The sequence below is a fragment of the Musca autumnalis genome, unplaced genomic scaffold, assembly GCF_047663935.1.
Source record: "Musca autumnalis isolate F117 unplaced genomic scaffold, ASM4766393v1 scaffold_4, whole genome shotgun sequence".
Taxonomy (NCBI): Eukaryota; Metazoa; Arthropoda; class Insecta; order Diptera; family Muscidae; genus Musca; species Musca autumnalis.
The window spans coordinates 241,421,808-241,447,187 of NW_027411977.1; the positions used below are offsets into that span (position 1 = coordinate 241,421,808).

Here is a 25,380-nt window from a genome sequence, read left to right on the forward strand (position 1 = left end):
ATACAATCATACAAGGTACCCGCATCAACCCAGCTGATGTACTGCAAGCTGTCAAAAAAGTTGTTGTTATGGAAAACACAAAAACAAAAATTTGAATTAAAAATTCTTAATTTTTGATGCATTTTTGTAATAATGCATTTATTAATACCGGCCTAGTGAAATTTTGTTGAAAAAATTATGTGAATCTCTTTATCTTTGGAAAACATTTTTGACATTTTCCAGTACTGAACTGGGGCTCAATTCTGTTTCTATGAAAATGTGAAATGAACAAATTTATTAAGGAAAAACTGTCAAATGAAAAAATGTATAAAGGAAAAAATGTTAATTTAAAAATTTAATGGAAAAAGAATCCAGACCCTTGTTGTCTGATGCATCTACCTGGCAATTGTGCCATGGTTAGGCTAATGCATCTACCTTAGTAATTGTACCATACACAATAACAACAATAGTTTCTCTTCTCTCTCTCTCACTTTGTTGACATACAACTTGGATCTCTTGTTAAAAAGACAACAGAGCGTAGTTTGAACGGCACCCTGCTTCACTTCGTACCTACGCGTTATTTACTTTAAATTTTTAGTTGAAGTTATAACAAAAATACAACAAATTAACAATAAATAAGTGTTATAAAACAATATCCATAAGTTCACCACAAAATCAAGGTATATATATTTTTTTATTACGTGTATTATCGCTTTAAAAGAAAGTGTCTGTCCAACAAAGAAACGAATTTTGTGAAATGTCAAAAACACCACCTAATGTTTGTGGATGGTAAATGACCATTGGTAATGAAAATGTGTGTGTGTCATTTGGTTTGCTCTCACAATGTTGCACATTGGGGTAAATAGTTTAAAGAAATAAGTAGAGGTAACCGCTTAAAAAATTAATAAAAAAATTTTTATTTATACATTGAACAAAGGCATCAAATAATATTATACATCTTTGCATTGAAATTCATTTCATTTATAATTTAAAATTTTTTATTTGTAATTTGAATTTGTGCAATACATAAATTTAGAAAAATCGACTTAAAAACAGAAAAAATCAATTTACAAAAAATCGAATTACAAAGGATTTTCTATCATCTGAAAGTCATTTAGGACTCGGTGACCAATTTAAAGAAAATTAAGAGCGTTTTAGCAGTAAGTTTTCAGGAGATTCCTCTACCTTCCCTCCCAGTTTATGGTTTTGGCTGGCTTGTGTTTCATGAAATCTATTATTTCTGTATTGTCGTGACTTTTGCACATGATTTCAACTATATTCGACTAAAAATATAAAAAGATGTAAAATTTCATTGTATTTCTGCCGTTTTTATATAACCAGTTTTCCTTTTCTCTAGGATAGCGTTTTTCCTTAGCCCCAAATTTTAATAATTTTCTATCAAATACATATAATATTTTTAGACACAGGCCTAAAGATTCTGTTTACAATTATTAAAATGTATACTAATATTTGCAGAAAAAGTTCGATAATTACCTGATTATGGCAAAATATTTAACAAAAGTTACAAAAACCGAATATTTTTGACGCATAGTAAACAGGGTTAAATAACTTTTATTCATTATTCACGGTTATAGGGTTGCCACGGATACATGTTGTATAAATTTTTTTTTATTCCCACAAGATCAACATTTTTTATGTATTTGGTTTTTTGGTTATTGGATATGGGCTTCTAAAATACTGAGGTGTTATTATTGCTAAAATTGAAAACCGAATATTTTTGACACTCACTGTATATGTACGTTGAAATCAAAATTGGAAAACGACAACAACAAATAATACCAGCGGTACAGTCAGAGACCTGCGCCGATCGGCTCACAGCCGGCTAAGCCGAGCCGCCGATAAAATTTTAAAGAGAATTTTGTCGGCTGAGCCGTTAAATTCATTATTAATATGAAAATATTAATTTTTAATGCTTAAATATTAAAAACTTGTTATTAAAAATGAACTTCAAAAATATATTTTTGTATACATATTTACTTCCTGTTGATTTAAAACATCTACTTTTTATTTTTGCAATGTGGTAACACTGAAAGACCTTTTCTGTTTTTGGTGAATGGGGAAACACTTTTCGGAGTACGTTAGTTTTTTCGTAAGCTACAACAAAATAAACAAGAATGGCGTACCAAAAAATTACAGATGTAAAATAATCTTTTAAATGAATCTAGTTCAGAATCCGATGACGACCTGGCTGTTTTTAATGGAATTGAACGACATTAATGTATATGACAAACTATTAAGAAGTAAAAACCAAATTAAAGAAAAAAGTGAAATTGTCCTCAGGAGGATCAGTGGTTTGGCACTATTTTGGTCAATTAATAATTGCAAACAAACCTATGCTAAAAAAGTTCCAACTTTACAAAGTTTGCTTCGAGGAGTCTCCTATGCGACTAAAAGGGTGAATGTGGTATTTATAGGAAGGGATAGCTTAAATGTGTTCAAATTTATCACTAATATTAAAAAAAAAACTTGTTAGGAGTTTCCTAATGTGGCGAAATTAGCCCCTTCATTTTTATGTAGCCCATCAACGAGCGCATCATCACAAGAAGCTTTTTCAAGTGCTGGCTCATTAGTGACAGCAAAAAGATCAAATTTAAGCCCTTTGACGATAAACAGGGTGCTATTCATGCACGACAACTACGATATATTTAATAGTTTAATATTAAGAAATATTTTTTATGTGTAATTCCAAATCCTTGAATTTAAAAATATGAATTTCTTTGTTTTACAAATAATTTTTTTTTAATAAAAATGTATGCAGTATTTAAAATTGTTGTTTAAATACCTATGTGTTTACATATATGGTAACATGGGACGCCTTCGCCACTGGGGCGGCTACGCCAGAGCCAAAATATAAGTGCTAGAAAAAATCCGTTAAAAGCAAAATTGTGAGTTTAATAAAGATCTATCATCTCCCAAAAGTTGACAGTTGTATCATAGGTATGATAGCGGACTCACGCGGTTTTGTGTTTTCACGGTATTGGGAAAAATAATTATGGTAGTATTTTTTGTGATATCTTCTTTACTTTTTGTGATATCAAAATCAGATTTTATACCGTTAGAAGACAACTACTGAAGAATATAAATCCCAGTAATTCGCATGAAAATCGCAATTGTAAATGTCAATATATTAATATTATGAAATATGTAAGGGGCGGGGCGCCTACGCCATTATAGGGGCGTTGGGGGTTAATGTTCGAAATATGTCATGCTTAACTTAAATTCTTTATACCATATATGTACCACACTATAATATGAAGTTAAAATCAAATATTATCCTAAACGTATCCTGTTCTAGTTATATTATGATTTTTGTACCTAAATTCAAGGCACTTACTTAAATTAACCGCTAGGATCGGTTACTTTTTGTGAACTTTAAAACAATATTTGATTATTCAATAGAAAACATGTTCCTTTTTTGAATAATGTTGATATTTAAGGAATAAGTATGAAAAATTACAGTGTTAGAGTCCGTTGGAGAATGTTCAATATCGATGGTGAAGCTGCCCCACGGGTGGGGAGGCTTCGCCACTTTTTACACATTTTGTAAATTCTCAAAAATAATATTTTAAAAACAAAATTATTACCATTTATATATCAAAACTTATAGTCAGGATATGCTTATATTTTTACCAAAAATATTTGAAAAAACTTGAACGGTGTCGGTATGAGAACATTTTGAACAAAAACGTGGCGAAGGCGCCCCATGTTACCATATATTTTTTATTATTAAAAACAATGTAATGCAATATGAAAAAAATGTTAAAACCCGTCGGCTCACAGCCGACTGATAGCCGCCGCTGACATTTTTCAACATAAGCCGCCGCCGACAAACTGTGCTCGGCGCAGGTCTCTGGGTACAATAAATCAAAGTATGTAGAACAATTTGAAAAACAAATAAATACAACTCAGCAGCTGTGCCCGCTTTTTGTAAGAATACCTTTAATACAATAGCAACATGTTGCTGTTTCTGCTATTCGGCAGAAATTGCTGTAATTTATAAAAGAAGAACTTGCACATACTTTTAACTTGCGAACTTGTAGAACAGTCCTATTATAAGGAAAGTATTTTCATAAATAAGAATCCACCCCAGGTCTTCCAAACTGTCATAATTGCTTTTAGAAAGGGTCTATAGAAGCCACCTTTCTTTTAGAAATGGTCTATAGAAGCCACCTTTCTTTTAGAAAGGATCTATAGAAGCCAGCTTTCTTTTAGAAATGGTCTATAGAAGCCATCTTTCTTTTAGAAAGGGTCTATAGAAGCCACCTTTCTTTTAGAAAGTGTCTATAGAAGCCACCTTTCTTTTAGAAAGGGTCTATAGAAGCCACCTTTCTTTTAGAAAGGGTCTATAGAAGTCACCTTTCTTTTAGAAAGGGTCTATAGAATCCACCTTTCTTTTAGAAAGGATCTATAGAAGCCGCCTTTCTTTTAGAAAGGGTCTATAGTGTCTATAGAAGCGCCCTTTCTTCTAGAAAGGGTCTATAGAAGCACCCTTTCTTTTAGAAGGGGTCTAAAGAAGCACCCTTTCTTTTAGAAAGGGTCTATAGAAGCACCCTTTCTTTTAAAAGGGGTCTAAAGAAGCACCCTTTCTTTTAGAAAGGGTCTATAGAAGCACCCTTTCTTTTAGAAAGGGTCTATAAGAGCACCCTTTCTTTTAGAAAGGGTCTATAGAAGCACCCTTTCTTTTAGAAAGGGTCTATAGAAGCACCCTTTCTTTTAGATAGGGTCTATAAAAGCACCCTTTCTTTTAGAAAGGGTCTATAAAAGCACCCTTTCTTTTAGAAAGGGTCTATAAAAGCACCCTTTCTTTTAGAAAGGGTCTATAGAAGAACCCTTTCTTTTAGAAAGGGTCTATAAAAGCGCCCTTTCTTTTAGAAAGGGTCTATAGAAGCACCCTTTCTTTTAGAAAGCGTCTATAGAAACACCCTTTCGTTCAGAAAGAATTAACCTTTCTATCAGAAAGGGTATATTTAATCAACCGTTATTTCAGAAAGGGTGTATAGAAGCACCCTTTCTTTTAGAAAGGGTCTATAGAAGCACCCTTTCTTTTAGAAAGGGTCTATAGAAGCACCCTTTCTTTTAGAAAGGGTCTATAGAAGCACCCTTTCTTTTAGAAAGGGTCTATAGAAACACCCTTTATTTTAGAAAGGGTCTATAGAAGCACCCTTTCTTTTAGAAAGCGACTATAGAAGCACCCTTTCTTTTAGAAAGGGTCTATAGAAGCACCCTTTCTTTTAGAAAGGGTCTATAGAAGCACCCTTTCTTTTAGAAAGGGTCTATAGAAGCACCCTTTCTTTTAGAAAAGGTCTATAGAAGCACCCTTTCTTTTAGAAAGGGTCTATAGAAGCACCCTTTCTTTTAGAAAGGGTGTATAGAAGCACCCTTTCTTTTAGAAAGGGTCTATAGAAGCACCCTTTCTTTTAGAAGGGGTCTATAGAAGCACCCTTTCTTTTAGAAAGGGTCTATAGAAGCACCCTTTCTTTTAGAAAGGGTCTATAGAAGCACCCTTTCTTTTAGAAAGGGTCTATAGAAGCACCCTTTCTTTTAGAAAGGGTCTATAGAAGCACCCTTTCTTTTAGAAAGGGTCTATAGAAGCACCCTTTCTTTTAGAAAGGGTCTATAGAAGCACCCTTTCTTTTAGAAAGGGTCTACAGAAGCTCCCTTTCTTTTAGAAAGGGTCTACAGAAGCACCCTTTCTTTTAGAAGGGGTCTATAGAAGCACCCTTTCTTTTAGAAAGGGTCTATAGAAGCACCCTTTCTTTTAGAAAGGGTATATAGAAGCACCCTTTCTTTTAGAAAGGGTCTATAGAAGCACCCTTTCTTTTAGAAAGGGTCTATAGAAGCACCCTTTCTTTTAGAAAGGGTCTATAGAAGCACCCTTTGTTCGAGAAAGGGTCTATAGAAGCACCCTTTCTTTTAGAAAGGTTCTATAGAAGCAACCTTTCTTTTAGAAAGGGTCTATAGAAGCACCCTTTCTTTTAGAAAGGGTCTATAGAAGAACCCTTTCTTTTAGAAAGGGTCTATAGAAGAACCCTTTCTTTTAGAAAGGGTCTATAGAAGCACCCTTTCTTTTAGAAAGGGTCTATAGAAACACCCTTTATTTTAGAAAGGGTCTATAGAAGCACCCTTTCTTTTAGAAAGCGACTATAGAAGCACCCTTTCTTTTAGAAAGGGTCTATAGAAGCACCCTTTCTTTTAGAAAGGGTCTATAGAAGCACCCTTTCTTTTAGAAAGGGTCTATAGAAGCACCCTTTCTTTTAGAAAGGGTCTATAGAAGCACCCTTTCTTTTAGAAAAGGTCTATAGAAGCACCCTTTCTTTTAGAAAGGGTCTATAGAAGCACCCTTTCTTTTAGAAAGGGTGTATAGAAGCACCCTTTCTTTTAGAAAGGGTCTATAGAAGCACCCTTTCTTTTAGAAGGGGTCTATAGAAGCACCCTTTCTTTTAGAAAGGGTCTATAGAAGCACCCTTTCTTTTAGAAAGGGTCTATAGAAGCACCCTTTCTTTTAGAAAGGGTCTATAGAAGCACCCTTTCTTTTAGAAAGGGTCTATAGAAGCACCCTTTCTTTTAGAAAGGGTCTATAGAAGCACCCTTTCTTTTAGAAAGGGTCTATAGAAGCACCCTTTCTTTTAGAAAGGGTCTACAGAAGCTCCCTTTCTTTTAGAAAGGGTCTACAGAAGCACCCTTTCTTTTAGAAGGGGTCTATAGAAGCACCCTTTCTTTTAGAAAGGGTCTATAGAAGCACCCTTTCTTTTAGAAAGGGTATATAGAAGCACCCTTTCTTTTAGAAAGGGTCTATAGAAGCACCCTTTCTTTTAGAAAGGGTCTATAGAAGCACCCTTTCTTTTAGAAAGGGTCTATAGAAGCACCCTTTCTTTTAGAAAGGGTCTATAGAAGCACCCTTTCTTTTAGAAAGGGTCTATAGAAGCACCCTTTCTTTTAGAAAGGGTCTATAGAAGCACCCTTTCTTTTAGAAAGGGTCTATAGAAGCACCCTTTCTTTTAGAAAGGGTCTATAGAAGCACCCTTTCTTTTAGAAAGGGTCTATAGAAGCACCCTTTCTTTTAGAAAGGGTCTATAGAAGCACCCTTTCTTTTAGAAAGGGTCTATAGAAGCACCCTTTCTTTTAGAAAGGGTCTATAGAAGCAGCCTTTCTTTTAGAAAGGGTCTATAGAAGCAGCCTTTCTTTTAGAAAGAGTCTATAGAAGCACCCTTTCTTTTAGAAAGGGTCTATAGAAGCACCCTTTCTTTTAGAAAGGGTCTATAGAAGCACCCTTTCTTTTAGAAAGGGTCTATAGAAGCACCCTTTCTTTTAGAAAGGGTCTATAGAAGCACCCTTTCTTTTAGAAAGGGTCTATAGAAGCACCCTTTCTTTTAGAAAGGGTCTATAGAAGCACCCTTTCTTTTAGAAAGGGTCTATAGAAGCACCCTTTCTTTTAGAAAGGGTCTATAGAAGCACCCTTTCTTTTAGAAAGGGTCTATAGAAGCACCCTTTCTTTTAGAAAGGGTCTATAGAAGCACCCTTTCTTTTAGAAAGGGTCTATATAAGCACCCTTTCTTTTAGAAAGGGTCTATATAAGCACCCTTTCTTTTAGAAAGGGTCTATAGAAGCACCCTTTCTTTTAGAAAGGGTCTATAGAAGCACCCTTTCTTTTAGAAAGGGTCTATATAAGCAACCTTTCTTTTAGAAAGCGTCTATAGAAGCACCCTTTCTTTTAGAAAGGGTCTATAGAAGCACCCTTTCTTTTAGAAAGGGTCTATAGAAGCACCCTTCTTTAAGAAAGGGTCTATAGAAGCACCCTTACTTTTAGAAAGGGTCTATAGAAGCACCCTTACTTTTAGAAATGGTCTATAGAAGCACCCTTTCTTTTAGATAGGGTCTATGGAAGCACCCTTACTTTTAGAAAGGGTCTATAGAAGCACCCTTTCTTTTAGAAAGGGTCTATAGAAGCACCCTTACTTTTAGAAATGGTCTATAGAAGCACCCTTTCTTTTAGATAGGGTCTATGGAAGCACCCTTACTTTTAGAAAGGGTCTATAGAAGCACCCTTACTTTTAGAAAGGGTCTATAGAAGCACCCTTACTTTTAGAAATGGTCTATAGAAGCACCCTTTCTTTTAGATAGGGTCTATGGAAGCACCCTTCTTTTAGAAAGGGTCTATAGAAGCACCCTTTCTTTTAGAAAGGGTCTATAGAAGCACCCTTTCTTTTATAATGGGTCTATAGAAGCACCCTTTTTTTTATAAAGGGTCTATATAAGCACACTTACTTTTAGAAAGAAAGGGTGGATCAGAAAGGGTTGATTCAACCTTTTCTTTCAGAAAGCGTCTATAGAAGCACCCTGTGTTAGTAAATCAGAGTTGTAGTTACAAATTGTCCGGTGTAAACACCTAGCAAAGGATTCTGGCGCCCATTGAGGGTTGCATATTGTACATGGACCATTTTGACAGTGAAAATAATAAAAATAAATAAGAAAAATTATGAAATTAATTTTTAAAAAAATAAATGTTGTTAAAAAAACAACTTTAAAATAATGACGTATGTAACTTTTGTTTCTATTTTACAGCCTTAAATACATTGTAGTAAGAACTTGTTTTCCTTAATTGTGAAAAGTAAGATATTCAAAGTAAAGATGTCGGAAAATGTTTCCATAAAAACTGAACCCTTCACCAAAGATTATAAACAGGAAAATTCCAACAATGATACAAATACACTACACTACAATGCCACAAAACTTGAATATTTGACAAATATGGAAAATGATATTAATGAAGATGAACTAGACTTGGATAACATGGAAGAATTTTTACCAGAGAATGACAATATATCTACAATCGATATAATCAAACAAGAGGACGTGGATGGAATGGACGAATCTTTATCAGAGGATTCACCTAGAACCTACTCACCGTCATCGCTCACATGGAAATCTAATGATCGTACAAAAGCGATTACCCATGATGAAGACCAACATGATCGTGGCATACAACAGCATCTAACTAATACAACAACTCAACAGATATCCTTACCCAAATTAGAATTAATGGATGTCCACACAGATGAGGATGATGATTGTGAAAGTCTTGAGATCAATGGAGATACAGACTCCAACGTTAGTGATAATAAAGGAAATAAATCTTCCTTGGTAGCTCAAAAACCTACTAAACATAAATGTAAACTATGTGGTCGTTGTTATGAGAAAGCTTACATTCTCCGAGCACATATAAAAGATAAACATCCTTCGTCTATAGATTTAGATTATATATGCAAAATTTGTAATCAAAGATTTGCTACACAAGCAGGTCTTGATAGGCATTGTTACCGGGCGCATCCAGAAACACGAAAACCTACTAAATATAAATGCGAACCATGTGACATGTTTTTTACACAAGATGTATGTCTACGGCGACATATACAAAATAAACATAATAATTCTATAGATACAGTGGATCAAACACCAGAACCTCTTAAACATAAATGTGAAATATGTGGGTTTGGTTATAAACGATTAGATACTCTCCGGAAACATATTAGAAATATACATCCTTTGTCCTTAGATACAGAGTTTAAGTGCGAACTATGTCAGAAAGGATTTACCACACAAGCAGGCCTCGAAACTCATTCTTACATGGTGCATCCAGGAGCTCAAACCCCTACCGAACATAAATGTAAAATATGTGGTAGTTGTTACATGAAATCTAAACATCTCGAGGAGCATATAAAAAAGAAACATCCTTCTTCGAGTACAGATACAGATTATACCTGCAAAATTTGTTCTCGAAAATTTACCACACAAGGAGGTTTTGAGACGCATTGGACTTGGAAGCATCTAGTAAGTACTAAACATAATTGTGAAATATGTGGTAAATGTTATAAGGACTCTGCAGCTCTACAGTCACATATAAAATATAAACATGCTTCGCCTACAGATTCAGAGTTTATTTGCAAAATTTGTAATGCCAAATGTACCACACAAAGAGGGCTTGATAAGCATTCTACTGTGAGACATCCAGTAGGTTCTAGATATAAATGTGAAATATGTGGTGGTTGTTATAAGAAATCTGCATCGCTCCGGTCACATATGAGAAATAAACATCCTTCGTCTATAGATTCAGAGTATGTTTGTGAAATTTGTAATGACAAATTTGACACACAAAAGGGTCTAGATAGGCATTCCTTTACGATGCATCCAAACACCAAAACGTATTTAACATAAACGAGAATGGGCGAAAAGGGAAGAAGCCGGGCCGAATCTCCAGTAACAATATTAAAAAAATGAACTTGTTGTACGTTTACATTTACGAAATCCCCTCGATTTCAATTGTCAATTCCATGGCTTAAACGTCAAATGAAATCCAATAGATTGCAGAAGAGCTTTCAGTTGACGTATGTGTAAAGGAATTGATAGTTGAAATCGAGTGGATTTGGTAAAAGCATTGGAAGCTACCAAAATATAAATGTAGGAAATACTGCATATTTTTGATGGCGCAGTCCGGCCTCATTAAACATTTTAGAAATCATAACCATCTAAGCCAATTGTGTTCTCATATGAATATGTAAATTCATGTAGGTATTAAAATTGTAAAAAAAATGTCCACAATAAAATGTAAAGATTGACCTCAAGGTTTATTAAACCCACTCAAATGTAAATATTAAATAAAAATGTTGACAAAAATTACTCAAGAGTTTCATTATTCATTTAATGCAGGAGCTATTTACAGTGAGTGTCAAACATATTCCGTTTTCAATTTTACCAAAAATAACACCTCAGTATTTCAGAAGTCCATACCCAATAACCAAAAAACCAAATACTTAAAATTATGTTGGTCCCGTGACAATTAAAAAATGTATATAACATGGATCCATGGCAACCCTATAGGCCAGAATAACTGTTGTTGAATATCGAACTTTTTCTGCAATATACATTTTAATAATTGCGAACAGAATCTTTGTACCTGTTGGCAAAAATTATTATTTTTTATAGCAAATTATTGAAATTTAGGGCTAAGGCAAAATGCTAGCCTAGAAAAGAGAAAAAAATTATGTCAGAAATGAAGCAGCAAAGCAAGGCAATCAGGCAAAACAGCTTACGTAGCCAGGCCTTAAGTCTATATACTTATGACCTCTAGGCAAATTCCAATTGAGTTCCTTAAAATAGCGCTTTACGAGATTCCGTACGGAAATACGTGGGTTATTAACTCATAAATTGGAACAAAATTGTCCCGCAAAAATTTGCAAGTCGGATCAGCTGACTTAATCAGCTGTTCACTGTAAACAAATTGAAATTGAACAGAACAACGAACAGAATGAACACACAACTTTATTCATCGTAACTTTAATATTTTCATTTATTTTCAGGGCGAAACCTATAGCTCTGCGTGTTGCGTGTGCGTTCAAAAATACAAAAACAAAATACATGTATTTGTTGTTGTTTTCAATTTGAAATACATGTATTTTGTTTTTGTATTTTTTAACGCACACGCAACACGCAGAGCTATAGTTATCGCCCTCAAACATAAATTATTGAAAGTTGTACAAATTTAAAATTTGCTGTGTAATCAGACCAAACCTATTTTCGTTGCAGAGTTCTTTAAAATATTCTTTTGATGTTTGTTCCTTTTCGACAAACATATATATGTATGTATATATGTATACATGTTTTTGTATACAAATGAACAAACTTGCAAGCAAACGAGTCAGAGCCGGTGACCGTGACAGGTGAAAGACAGCTGACTGACAAAGATTTTAGACGAACGATTGAACTACTGAACTAAAAGAGCGACCTAGTTCGTTGAAAAGAGCTGAACTAAAAAGAGTGATCATCTAAAAGAGCTAAAAAGTACAACTCTACTCTACAGTGCAATGCAAAAAACTTTAAGGCCTCGTCACATAAGCGACATGGCTTGTTAAGTCGGCATTGTCGGCTGGCATATTCGTAAATGAACAAAAGGAAAATGATAGCATGGTTACCATATATTACCATTTTCCTTTCTGTTCATTTACTATATGAGACGAGTCCTTTAGTCATTTACAAGAAGTTACTGGACTTGTACAAATTATTGAGTAAACGAACATACCTAATGTGTACTGCTGTTTAGGGTTGCTTCCAGTTGTCTTAAAAAATGTATACCTATCTATATAAAATTAAATATTGTTACAAAAAAACTTAAAAATAATTACGTGTTTCTATTTTACAGCCCTAAAATACATTGTAGTAAGATCTTGTTCTCCTTAATTGAAAAGTAAGATATTCAAAGTAAAGATGTCGGAAATGATTTCCATAAAATCTGAACCCTTTGATAATGATTACAAAGGGGAAAATTCCAACAATATTACACATACTGCGATAAAACTTGAAAATTGTACAAATATGGTGAATGGTGATTTTAAAGAAGAAGAACAAGACTTGGATAAAATGGAAGATTGGTTACCAGAGAATGTCAATAAATCCACAATTGATATAATCAAAAAAGAGGACGTGGATGAAATGAACGAATCTTTACCAGAGCCATCACTCACATGGAAATCTGATGAACTTACGGGAGTTATTACCAACCAACAGATATCCTTACCCAAATTAGAATTAATGGATGTGCAGACAGATGAAGATGATAGTGAAGGCCTTGAGATCAATGGTGATGCAGACGCTAACGTCAGTGACAGTAAAGAGAGATCTGTTATTTCATCTTCTCGTGTAGCTCAAACACCTGCTGGACATAAATGTGAACTATGTGGTCGTTGTTATGAGAAAGCTTACATTCTCCGAGCACATATGAAAGATAAACATCGTTCGTCTATAGATTTTAATTATATTTGCGAAACTTGTAATCAAAGATTTGCCACACAAGCAGGTCTTGATAGGCATTGTTACCGCACGCATCCTGTAGCTGAAAAACCTACTAACCATAAATGTGAAATATGTGGTAGTTGTTATTTGGAATCTAAAACTCTCCTGGCACATATAAGACATAAACATCCATCCGCTATGGATACCGAGTTTATCTGCGAAATTTGCAATCAAAGATTTACCACACAAAAAGGTCTTGATAGACATTATAACCAGACGCATCAAAAAGTTCATCCCACCCTAATACTTACCAAACATAATTGTGACCTCTGCGATAGGTCTTTTACAGATGAAGGAAATCTACGTAGACATATGAGAACTAAACATCCTTTGTCTTTTGATACAGAGTATATCTGTAAAATATGTTATAAAAGATTTGTCACACAAACAGACCTTGATACTCATTCTTCCACGATTCATCCAGGAGCTCATAAACCCACTGAACATAAGGAAGAAAAAAATATAAGTGATAAACACCCATTTTCTGTAGATACAGGATATGCCTGCGAAAAATGTGATAAAAGATTTATCACACATTTAGGCCTTGCTACTCATTGTTACATGATGCATCCAGGATCTGAAAAACCTACTGAAAAATGTGAACTCTGTGGCAGTTGTTATATGAAATGTAAACATCTCCAGCAGCTTGTAAAAAGAGAACATCCGCCTATAGATTCAGAGTATATCTGCAAAATTTGTAAACGAAGATTTACCACGCAAGCAAGTCTTGATAGACATTCTTACTGGAAACATCCAGTAGGTACTAAACATAAATGTGAAATATGTGGTAATTGTTATCTGGAATCTAGAACTCTCCGGGCACATATGAGAAGTAAACATCCTTCGTCTACAGATTCAGAGTATATTTGCGAAATGTGCAATAAAAGATTCACCACACAAATAAGTCTTACGAAGCATTCTTACCGGATGCATCCTGTGGCACAAACTCCAACACCTACTCAACATAAATGTGAAATATGTGGTAGTTGTTATAAGGGAGCAGCAACTCTTCGGGAACATATGAGAAAGAGACATCCTTTGTCTTTAGATACCGAATATATGTGCCAAATATGTCATAAAAGATTTACCACACAATGTGGCCTTAATGCACATTGTCAAAGGATGCATTAAAATAAGGCGCGTCATATCTACAACAACGATTTCGCAGAATGGACGGACCTACGGATTATGACTGTACATAATGTGGTATTAGAAGTAATGACAAAGAGAAATTTCGTATTCATTGGAGGGATATACAAGGACAGCTACCAAAATACAAATGTAGAAAATACGGCACACTTGTGAAGACGCGGTCCGACCTCATCAAACATTTAAAAATCAAAGCCACTCTTGGATTTAACGCAACACATTCAGGCAACCAAACATAGAAATTCCGTGCGTTACTTGTTCCCTTCCCGCAATTTCACAATTTTTTAATTCCAAATTTATCAGCAAAAAGGAGATATTTTGGTCGATTCGGCAAGAAGATATTCATTCTAGTAGTTTTCAACGTCTTAAAACATTTATATTAATAGAATTTAATATTTTAATTATTTTCCGTTCGGAAATTCCGAGGGATATTTTATGATTGCCCAGATTAATTTTGCACATCTTCACAAAAAGAAGGAACTACAAAAAAGATGTCATAGATATGTAATATCGTACACAAACATTTTAATTGCAATTATCATATGACTATAGTATATATTCATAAGTATGAAGATAATACTAAAATGTCCACAATAAAATGTAAAGATTGACCTTTAGTTTTATAAAATATCACTCAAATGTACACATTAAATAAAAATGTTCATAAAAAATATGCAAGAGTTTCATTTGTCATTTATTGTAATACTAGCAGACCCCGGTCCGCGTTGCTGGCCCGTCGTAATGAGTTTTAGTGACAACTTTTTATCGTCTTTATGCTTGAAAATTAAAAAATAGGTATTTTCTACCTCACTTGTTCGGTCTATTGTCAAACCGAGAAGGATTTTTTGTCTGTAACCTTTCTTTTCTCGTCTCGGATTTTTTCGCCAATTTATGCTTTTTAGGATTTATTATCGTCCATGTCCCTGTCTTTATCCTAAAGCGATCTAATTTTAAAGGTTAAAAAGTGGTTAAATCGAATTCTCCCGCTTATTGAGACTTATATGTTTTAGGTTTTCATGGCTGATGGACCGTTGAACCTCACCATTCAAGTAAATTTGTAAATATATATTTTTTCTTGATCGGGAGCGCAACCCCCGTTGTCTCGAAAACTAATTTGCAACCCGATGCACTCATAAGTTTAGCAAATATAGCGATTATAAAATAATAGGCACCGAAATTCGTCTACAAATATATAGCATTTTGGACCACGGGATTCAGGAATGAATATTAGGTTCAGAAGTTTTGGAAAAATAATGTTTTGAAAAGAGTGGGCGTGGTCATCAGTTTTCAAGATATAACATATTAAAAAAAATTAGGCCTGGTCCGGTATCTTGGCTCCAAATATGTACCTAGGGTGCACACAACTTCATTGCCTACCAAAATGTATGCTGAAACCGATATAATCATACATTTGGCTTATATATAGCGTTTAACAGAAAGGCATGGGGAAGGTACCCCACCTCTTCCGAAATTCATAATATATACATAACAACGGCAAACATTCAGCTTTTGTCGCAAATTTTATGGAAATCCCTTCAGTAGTATTCGAGTTATGACATATTAAAAAAACAGTCGTGGTCGGGCCTATAGGCCCTAAAGAAGTACCTAGATTGTAGATTAATCCGTAAATTTTTAATCCGATACATGCATAATTTTTGCAAATATAACGTTTTTTAAAAATATCACATAGGGGATGTACCCCGCTCCCTCTGGAATTCAATAAAATATGTAACCTGTTTTCGGGGGCGTGGTAAACTTTTCTTTCCAAAAAACCTAAGTTGGGTTATGACAGCATTTGATTTTTATTCATAAAGGTAAGGCCTTTTTTCAAATATGCCCCTTCAAAATTCAAGAAAATATGCCCGTACATTTCCTGACATTTTCAGGAAAATCGGTTCAGTAGTTTTGTAGATGTAACATATTTTAAAAAGTGGGAGTAGTGTCATTGGATCCTAAAGAAGTGGATAAGGTCTTCCGAAATAGATACATTTGTAATTATTGTAAATATAACATTTTTAAAAAAAGTAGGGTATAGGGGAAGTACCCCGCCCCTTCCGAAATTCAACTGAATTTGTAGCCTATTTTAAGTGGGTGCCATCCTTGTACATTCCCTGGCAATTTCAGGAAAATAGGTTCAGTAGTTTTTGTAGAAATTATAAAAATTGAAAATTGAAAAAAGTGGGCGTATATTTTCTCTGCATAAAAAAATATCGAAATCGGTCCAGCTGTTCTCAACTGATGCCATGACCAACGAACGACATTTGATTTTTATTTTTAAAGATTTAAAAGTTTAGACAAATCGCGATTTCCTTGAAAATCCCTTCAGTAGTTTTGTAGGTATAACCTAATTAGAAAGTGAGCGTGGTCGGATCTTAAGTCCCAAAATAAGTACGTAAGGTTGGAGACACAATCGGCATTGACTCGTAAATAAATTCCGAAACCGATACATTCGTATTTGTTGCAAATATTGAATTTTTACAAAAATAGGGCATAGGGGAAGTACCCGCCCTATCCGAAAGTCAAAAAATATGTAGCCTATTTTTTTATCGGGGACCAACCCTGTACATTCGCTGAAAGTTTCAGGAAAATCGATTCAGTAGTTTCGTAGATATAACATATTTAAAAAAGTGGGCGTTGTCCAGTCTTAATGCCCCAAATAAGCACGTAAGGTCGGAGACACAATCGCCATTGACTCGGAAATTAATTTTCAAAGCGATACATTTGTAATTGTTGCAAATATTGCATTTTTACATAAATAGGGCATAGGGGAGGGGAGCCTATTTCAACCGGGGGCCATCACTCTACGTTCCCTGAAAATTTCAAGAAAATCTGTTGAATAGTTTCGTAGATATAACATATTTATAAAAGTGGGCGGAAAAGTGGGCGTGGCCAATTTTTCTTTGCATAAAAACCTAAACTGGACTATGACTAACATTTCCACAAAAAATTATCCAAATCGCTCCAGCCGTTTTCAACTGATTCAATTACCAACAAACGACAATTGAGTTTTATATATAAAGATAAGTAGTATTCCACACAGAAAAAAAAAATTCATTCAATTTATGAAAAGAGTTCAAAATTTTTTTCCAATGTTCAGATTTTTGCATTGTATGAACCTAAGACCATGTTTATATTATAGTCGTTTGCAGGGTTAACCTTCTTAATGAGGATTTATGTGACGTATACGCAAAGGAAATGACATTTGAAACCCAGTGGGTTTATTAAATCTGGTTATATATAAACGCACTATAATTCATAAAGCAATAAATACTGGTTTTTTTAATGAAACATAAACATGGAATATACATATGTATTGCATTTAAACAAACCACAAAAACCTCAAGTTGTACGTTAAAAATGTCAAACTTTTGTTTTTGTATGAGAATTCAAATTACAAAAACTTATTTTGATATTTGGTTCCATCAGCTGCGCTGATGCATCTACCTGGTAATGCACAATAACAACAATTATTTCTCTCTCTCACTTTGTTGACAAAACTGGAGTCTCTTGTTAAAACGACAACGGATCATAGTTTGAACGGCACCATTCTTCACTTCGAACCAGCAATAACAATAAATAAGTTTTATTAAAAATATTAATAAGCTCACCTAGGTAGGTATATTTATTATTTTTTATATTAGTGTAAAAGTGTCTGTCGGACAAAGAAACGAATTATCTGAAATGTCAAAAACACCACCAACTGTTTGTGAAAGGTAATGAGAGTGTGTGTCATTTCCTTTGCTCTAACAGTGTATCACATTGGGGGAAATTGTTTAAAAATATTAAAAAACGGCGGTATTTATTTTATTTGAAATGTTTGCCTATTAGAGCGAAGATAAATTATAATGTTATTTTAATTATACCCTATACCACTATGTGGGGAGGGTATTATAAGTTGGCTTTGGCCAAAAAGTTTGTAACGCATCGAAATAGTGGTCGTAGACTCATACATATATATACCAAAATAAATGTCTCGACAAGCTGAGTCGATCTGGCTATGTGTGTCCGTCCGTCAGTCCGTCCGTCCGTCTGTCCATCTAAACCTTGTAATCACGCTACAGGTCGCAATTTTGATCGGATCGTCACGAAATTTTGGATGTTGATGGGGTCCCGGAGAGGAAGAAGCCTATTGAACATTTAGGGGTCGGAATGCGCAGAAAACGTATGTGGATAAAAAGACAACGACATGAAAGTAGAAAATATCAGCTTTCTAATGATGTAAAGTAGGTGGTCAAACAACGAAGATATCACAATAGTAGCAATAAAACCCAAAATTTTCATTTTTGCGATTTCAATTATAATGACGAATATCACAGCTTTGGTTGGAAACTTTCCAAAAGCAAAGCCTGACTATGAAAGTAGAAGATCCCATATTTACAATAATGCAAACTAGATCGACGTAGGTAACTAAATAACGGAGATATCGCAATAGTCGGTAATACATCCCATTTTTCTATTTTTTTTTTGGAAATCACGCTACAGGTCGCAATTTTGATCGGATCGTCACAAAATGTTGGGGGTTAATGGGGGTCTCGCAGATGAAGAAGTCTATTGATTTTGGTGATGGTCGGATAATATTTAGGAGTCGTAATGGGCAAAAAACTTATTTGCATAATAAGACAACGTTTTTTTCCAAAGCGAATGTCTCAGCTTCTATATGAGGTATACCAAAAGCAAATCCTGACTATCAAAGTAGAAAATATCACCTTTCTAATGATGTAAAGTAGGTTCTCGCAGGTGATCAAACAACGAAGATATCACAATAGTACCAAATAAAACCCAAATTATCATTTTTGCGATTTTAATTATAATGACGAATATCACAGCTTTGGTTTGGGACTTTCAAAAAGCAAAGCCTGACTATGAAAGTAGTAGATCCCATCTTTACAGTGATGCAAACTAGATCGGCGTAGGTGACCTACAAACGGAGATATCGCAATAGTCGGTAATACATCCCATTTTTCCATTTTTTTGGAAATCACGCTACAGGTCGCAATTTTGATCGGATCGTCACGAAATTTCGAGGGTTAGTGGGGGTCTCACAGGAGATAATATTTAGGGGTTGTAATGAGCAAAAAATTTATTTGGATAAAAAACCAACATTTTATTCCAAAGCAAATATCTCAGAGTTTATAAGGGGTATACAAAAATCAAAACCTGGCAATGAACGTAGGAAATATCACCTTTATAACGATGTAACGTAGGTTGTCGTAGGTGGTCAAACAACGAAGATTTCGCATTAGTCGCTAATAAAACCCAACTTTTCATTTTTGCGATTTTAATAATAATGACGGTTATAACACCTTTGGTAGGGGACCTTCTAAAAGCAAAGTCTGACTAAGAAAGTAGAAAATCTAATCTTTAAAATTATGCGTAGGTGTTAAAATAATAGAGATATCGCAAAAGTCGGCAATGCATTCCTTTTTCCACTTTTCTGCAATCACAATACAGCTCGGAATTTTGATAGGATCATCACGAAATTTTCTCACAGAGATAGAAGCCTATTGATGTTGGTGATGACTACTATCGACATCACCATAGGGCGAAACCTATAGCTCTGCGTGTTGCGTGTGCGTTCAAAAATACAAAAATAAAATACATGTATTTCAAATTGAAAACAACAACAAATGGCCTTCCTGGTCTTCGCTGGCCTTGAGGATTCCAGTGTAATGCTGATTTTGTCACAACATCGCCAGGCCTTCGGAGAACATGACCGATCAAGGTCCATTTGCGCTTCTTTATTTCTTTCTCAACTAGTACATTGTTGGTGCGTTCTAGCAGTTCGAATGTTGTTATTGTGTTGGGCCAATATATGCGTAGTATTTTTTTAAGACATCGGTTTATGAACGTTTGGAGCTTCCTTATATTGGATTGTGTGTAGCCCCACGTGGTGGAGCCATAAAGCAATACCGACTTCACACTACTGTCGAAAATTCTTAGTTTAGTTTTACGGCTTATGTTTCTAGATTGCCATATTTTATGGAGCGCTTGAAAGGCTACTCGGGCTTTGTTGATGCGAGCCCATATATCTATATCTTCTTCAGATCCGCAGTTCGCTGATATTATGCTTCTGAGATAGCTGAAGGTTTCGACATTTTCTATAGCAGTTCCATTTACTGTCAGAGGAATTCGTTACATTTGTACCAATCCTCATCATTTTTGTCTTCTTGATGTTTACCTTGAGACCTATGCTTGCTGCGTTTATTACCAGTTTGTTTAGTATTTCCTTCCTGAATGTCCACAAAACTGTGGGCCATCAGACAAATACCGTCAGCGTAGTCAATGTCATTAAAACGATCGTTGAGGTTCCATCTAATGCCATAAGGAGCTTCTATATTTGTTGTTTGCATCACATAATCGAGCATTATAAGGAATAAGGTTGATGATAGTATGCATTCTTGTTTAACACCGGTAGTAGGAGAAAAAGGTGGGATTTCTTCACCATAAAAACGTACGCAGCTGCTAAAGTTTCTGTAGTGCTCCCAAATGAGTTCCACTATTTTGTTGGGAATACCATTGAGAGCCAGGATGTTCCATAGCGCGTCTCGTGACACAGTGTCAAAGGCTCTTTCGAAGTCAACAAAAACTAAATATAATGGCTAGTTGTATTCTCTGGACTGCTCAATTATAATGCGCAAATTGTTTATGTGGTCAGCACAAGATCTTCCAGGGCGAAAACCAGCTTGTTCGCATCGTAGCATATTTTCACAGCTGGGCGTATCCTATGCAGGATCAATGTTGCCATGGGTTTGGCAATGGAGTTTAATAGAGTGATACCTCCCCAGTTTTTGCACTCTTTTAGATCGCCTTTTTTGGAATTGTTATTTTGACCCCTTTTTTCCAATCTGGTATTCTGGTATTTTGGGTAAACTTTTCGAATGATAGGAGTTAGTATATCCGCCAGAGTTGGTGCACCATATTTTATTAGTTTAACCGGTATATTGTCGGGGCCGCTGGATCTGCCGTTTCTCAAAGCTTCAAGTGCTGTTTTAATCTCCTCGCAAATTGGTGGATAAGTTGGGATATCACGTCTTAGGTTCCGCCTCGACAGCATGGAGAACGTTTGATATTCGTTTTGGTGGTGTGCTGGTTGATTTTCCATAAAGAATTCACGCCAACGATTTAGCTGTTCGGTTGGTGTGGTGAGTTCAATCCCGTTTTTATCCTTAATAGAGGCAGTGCTTCTGATGTTATTACCACCCAATTTTTTATTGCCGAGTAGGCTTGACGCATGTTTCCAATATTTGAGGCTTGCTCAGCTTCGTCTGCGATGTTGTTGACTTTTCATATTCGAACAGCTGGTGTGATAGCACTACCTTGGTAATTGTACCATGATATGTATGTGGGCGTGTAAATTTGAACTTAACTTTGTCCCAATTTACATTAGGCGAGTTTACTTGCGGCAATTGTCAGTTTGTAGGTGAGAGAGGGTGCTGAGAGGCAAAGGGTTACCATATGCCTCACCTCTCTCTCCTACAAAATGACAATTGCCGCAAGTAAACTCGTCCAATGTAAATTGGGACTTTGTATCATGGCACAATTACCCAGGTGGTGGCATCACACCAGCTGATCGAATATAAAAAGTCAAATCCCTTTATAAAAATTTTTTTAAAAAATTTAAAGAAAGTTTTCACATAACGTATTCAAAATTTTACGATGCTATTGTGCCATGCTTTGTATTAAAGAATAACAGATGATTATTAATTTAAAACAATAAAAATCCAACTATTTTACACTTATTCACAATCGACTTTAATTACTAAGCACACAGCTCAACTCGAATAAGCACATAGCGTTCCTTTATTTCTTCTCTAATTGACTGTTTTGTTCGCGGTCACAATTACTACTAACCCACTGTCTCACAATTCCCCGGTATTTATGTTGCTTCTCCTTGCCGATGTTTCGTAAGAATTCTAAAGAAATCTGACACCTTCGCTTGGGGTTGTCATATTGTACTTGATCGATTTTGACCGCGAAAATGAATAAGAAAGAATTGGGAAATTAATGTAAACAAGTGAGCAAAGGCTTTAGTTGGGACTGGTCCGATTATGTGATACCCTACACGACTACTTTTGTGCATATGCTTTTCGCGGGTAATCATTTTTTGTAGGGAGATAAAGCTCAGGCGGACAATTCCCTATAGCCTTTCCGGCCTTACCCCCTGGTAAACATCTCCAATTATTTCCACAAATAAATTTAAGTTCTTTTAATAAAATATTAAAACAACGACAATGGGATTGAGCCTGACTATTTTGAAAAATAAAAATTACATATTTTTACAAAAACTTGTTGTTTCTATTTTACAGGCCTAACTACATTGTAGTAAGATCTTGATTTTCCTTACTTCAAAATTAAGATATTCAAAGATAAGATGTCGGAAAAGTTTTCCATAAAAACTGAACAATTTGCCAATGTTTATAAACCGCAAGATTCTACAAAATTTGAAAATTTTACAAATATGAAAAATGATATTAAAGAAGAAGATGGACTAGACTGGAATAAAATGGAAGAATTTTTACCAGAGGATTCCCCCAACATCTTCTCACCGTCATCATTCACATGGAAATCTGATGAACGCACGGAAGTTATTACCCATGATGAAGTGCACCAACATCATCTAACTACTACAATAACTCCTCAGATATTCTTACCGAAATTAGAAATAATGGATGATAGTAAACAATCTAAAGTCAATGATAATAAAGAGGAGGATTCTCGTAATGTATTCATGGTTCCAAATGAAATAGTTCGAAAATGCAAAGAATATGACAAAAACTGTATTGATAAAAACACAAAAAAATCTCAACATAAATGTGAAATATGTGGCAGATGTTATAGCCAATCTAACACTCTCCGGGAGCACATAACAAAAAAACATCCTTTATCTCTTGGCACAAATTATATCTGTGAAATTTGTAATAAAAGATTTACAACACAAGCAGGTCTGGAAGGGCATACCCAACAGAAACATCCAGCAGCTTGCACTCATATATGTGAAATATGTGGTGGTTGTTATAAAGAAGATAAATTTCTGCGGATACATTTAAAAAATCAACATTCTTTTTCTCTAGATACAGAGTATGTCTGTGATAAATGTGATAAAAGATTTATCACACAAATAGGCCTTCGTAATCATTCTAACCTGATGCATACAAAAGCTGGAGAACCTACCGAACATAAATGTGAACTATGTGGTAGGTGTTATACGACATCTAAATTACTACGGGCACATTTAAGAAACAAACATACGTCGTCTGCAGATTCAGAATTTTTACCAAAGGATTCCCCCAACATCTACTCACCGTCATCACTCACATGGAAATCTGATGATAGTACGGAAGTTATTACCCATGATGAAGTGCATCAACATCATCTAACTACTACAATAACTCCCCAGATATTCTTACCCAAATTAGAAATAATGGATGATAGTAAAGGCATTGCAGACACAGAGAATAAACAATCTAAAGTCAATGATAATAGAGAGGATTCTCATAATTTAAGAAGCAAACATCCGTCGTCTGCAGATTCAGAATTTTTACCAGAGGATTCCCCCAACATGTACTCACCGTCATCATTCACATGGAAATCTGATGATCGTACGGAAGTTATTTCCCATGATGAAGTACACCAACATCATCTAACTACTACAATAACTCCTCAGATATTCTTACCCAAATTAGAAATAATGGATGATAGTAAAGGCATTGCAGTCACAGAGAATAAACCATCTAAAGTCAATGATAATAAAGAAGATTCACGTAATGTCTTCATGGTTCCAAATGAAATAGTTTCAAAATGCAAAGAATATGACAAAAACTGTAATGATAAAAACACAAAAAAATCTCAACATAAATGTGAAATATGTGGTAGATGTTATAGCCAATCTAACACTCTCCGGGAGCACATAATAAAAAAACATCCTTTATCTCTTGACACAAATTATATCTGTGAAATTTGTAATAAAAGATTTACAACACCGGCAGGTCTGGAAGGGCATACCCAAAAGAAACATCCCGCAGCTTGCCATCATATATGTGAAATATGTGGTGGTTGTTATAAAGAAGATAAATTTCTGCGGATACATTTAAAAGATCAACATTCTTTTTCTCTAGATACAGAGTATGCCTGCGATAAATGTGATAAAAGATTTATCACACAAATAGGCCTTGATAATCATTCTAACCTGATGCATACAAAAGCTGGAGAACCTACCGAACATAAATGTCAACTATGTGGTAGGGGTTTTACGACATCTAAATTACTACGGGCACATATAAGAAGGAAACATCCGTCGTCTACAGATTCAGAGTATATCTGCGAAATTTGCAATCAAGGATTTACCACACAAAGAGGTCTTGATAAGCATGCACATTGGAAACATCCAACTATTTGGTCATTGCCTCCGGACAGATATAAGAAATAAACATCCTTCGTCTACAGATTTAGAGTATATTTGTGCAATATGTCATAAAAGATTTACCACACAAAATAAGTCTCTCACCGGATGCATCCCATAGCCCAAACACCAAAACCAACTAAACATAAATGTGAAGTTTATTATCTCCAGCAACATATTTAACACCATCATCCTATATCTATAGATATCGAGTATATGAGCGAACTAGATATGTCATAAAAGATTTACCACACAATGTGGGCTTGATTTACATTGTCAAAGGATACATTAAAATAAGACGTGCCGAAGCTACAGCAACGATTTGACCGAATGGACTTACGAATAATGACTGTACAGAATGTGTGATGATAAGTAGACATTTCAGACAGTCATTGGGTCACTATACACGGGCAGCTACCAAAATAAAAATGTGGGAAATGCGGCGTACTTATGAAGGCGCCCAGTCCGATCTCATCAAAACTTTTTAGAAATCATAGCCATGCAAGTCAAATGTGTTCTCATATAATTTACATACATAGTTAAAAAGATCGCAAAAAATGCTCACAATAAAATGTAAAGATTGTCCTTTTGAGGATGTTTATTAAAACCACTAAAATGTAAATATTAAATAAAAAATATGAACACAAATTATGCAAGAGTTTAATTTTTCATTTGTTGTTAGAACTATTTAAGTAATATTATTATAATATACATTTTGTCCTTCGATAAAGACTAGATTTCCATAACCGGAACCACTCATACAACCCTATACCATACAAGATCCTCCTCCGTGCTTTATAGTACGTTTAAACTATGGTGGATGTAGCAAATGTAGTCGATTTAATTGGCCATTTTCATACAATATATGTCAAATAAATCGAGATAATACGGCGCTTATATTATAGTTTTTTTGCAGGGTTAACTTTCTTTGTGAGGATTAATTTGAAGTATACACAACGGGTGCCACCGTGGTGCAATGGTATGCACGC

General features: G+C 35.0%; 2 protein-coding genes across 9 annotated transcripts in view; one reads left to right on the forward strand and one right to left on the reverse strand.

Annotated features, from left to right (window-relative positions):
• The window catches only part of LOC141403733 (zinc finger protein 711-like), a 170,980-nt gene that overhangs the window by 140,210 nt on the left and 5,390 nt on the right, over positions 1 to 25,380 (reverse strand). The gene's annotated exons all lie outside the window — the stretch shown is intronic.
• Positions 399 to 24,992, forward strand: LOC141403739 (uncharacterized). Of its 3 annotated transcripts, XM_073986622.1 has the most exons (3): positions 399 to 659; positions 12,194 to 12,238; positions 22,299 to 24,992. In XM_073986622.1, exon 3 carries the CDS (start codon positions 22,364 to 22,366, stop codon positions 24,416 to 24,418), a length of 2,055 nt encoding a protein of 684 aa, XP_073842723.1. In that variant the 5' UTR covers positions 399 to 659; positions 12,194 to 12,238; positions 22,299 to 22,363; the 3' UTR covers positions 24,419 to 24,992. The 3 variants fall into 3 exon arrangements, with proteins under 3 accessions (XP_073842723.1, XP_073842724.1, XP_073842726.1); XM_073986623.1 differs by lacking the exon at positions 12,194 to 12,238; XM_073986625.1 differs by lacking the exons at positions 12,194 to 12,238; positions 22,299 to 24,992 and adding an exon at positions 8,563 to 10,671.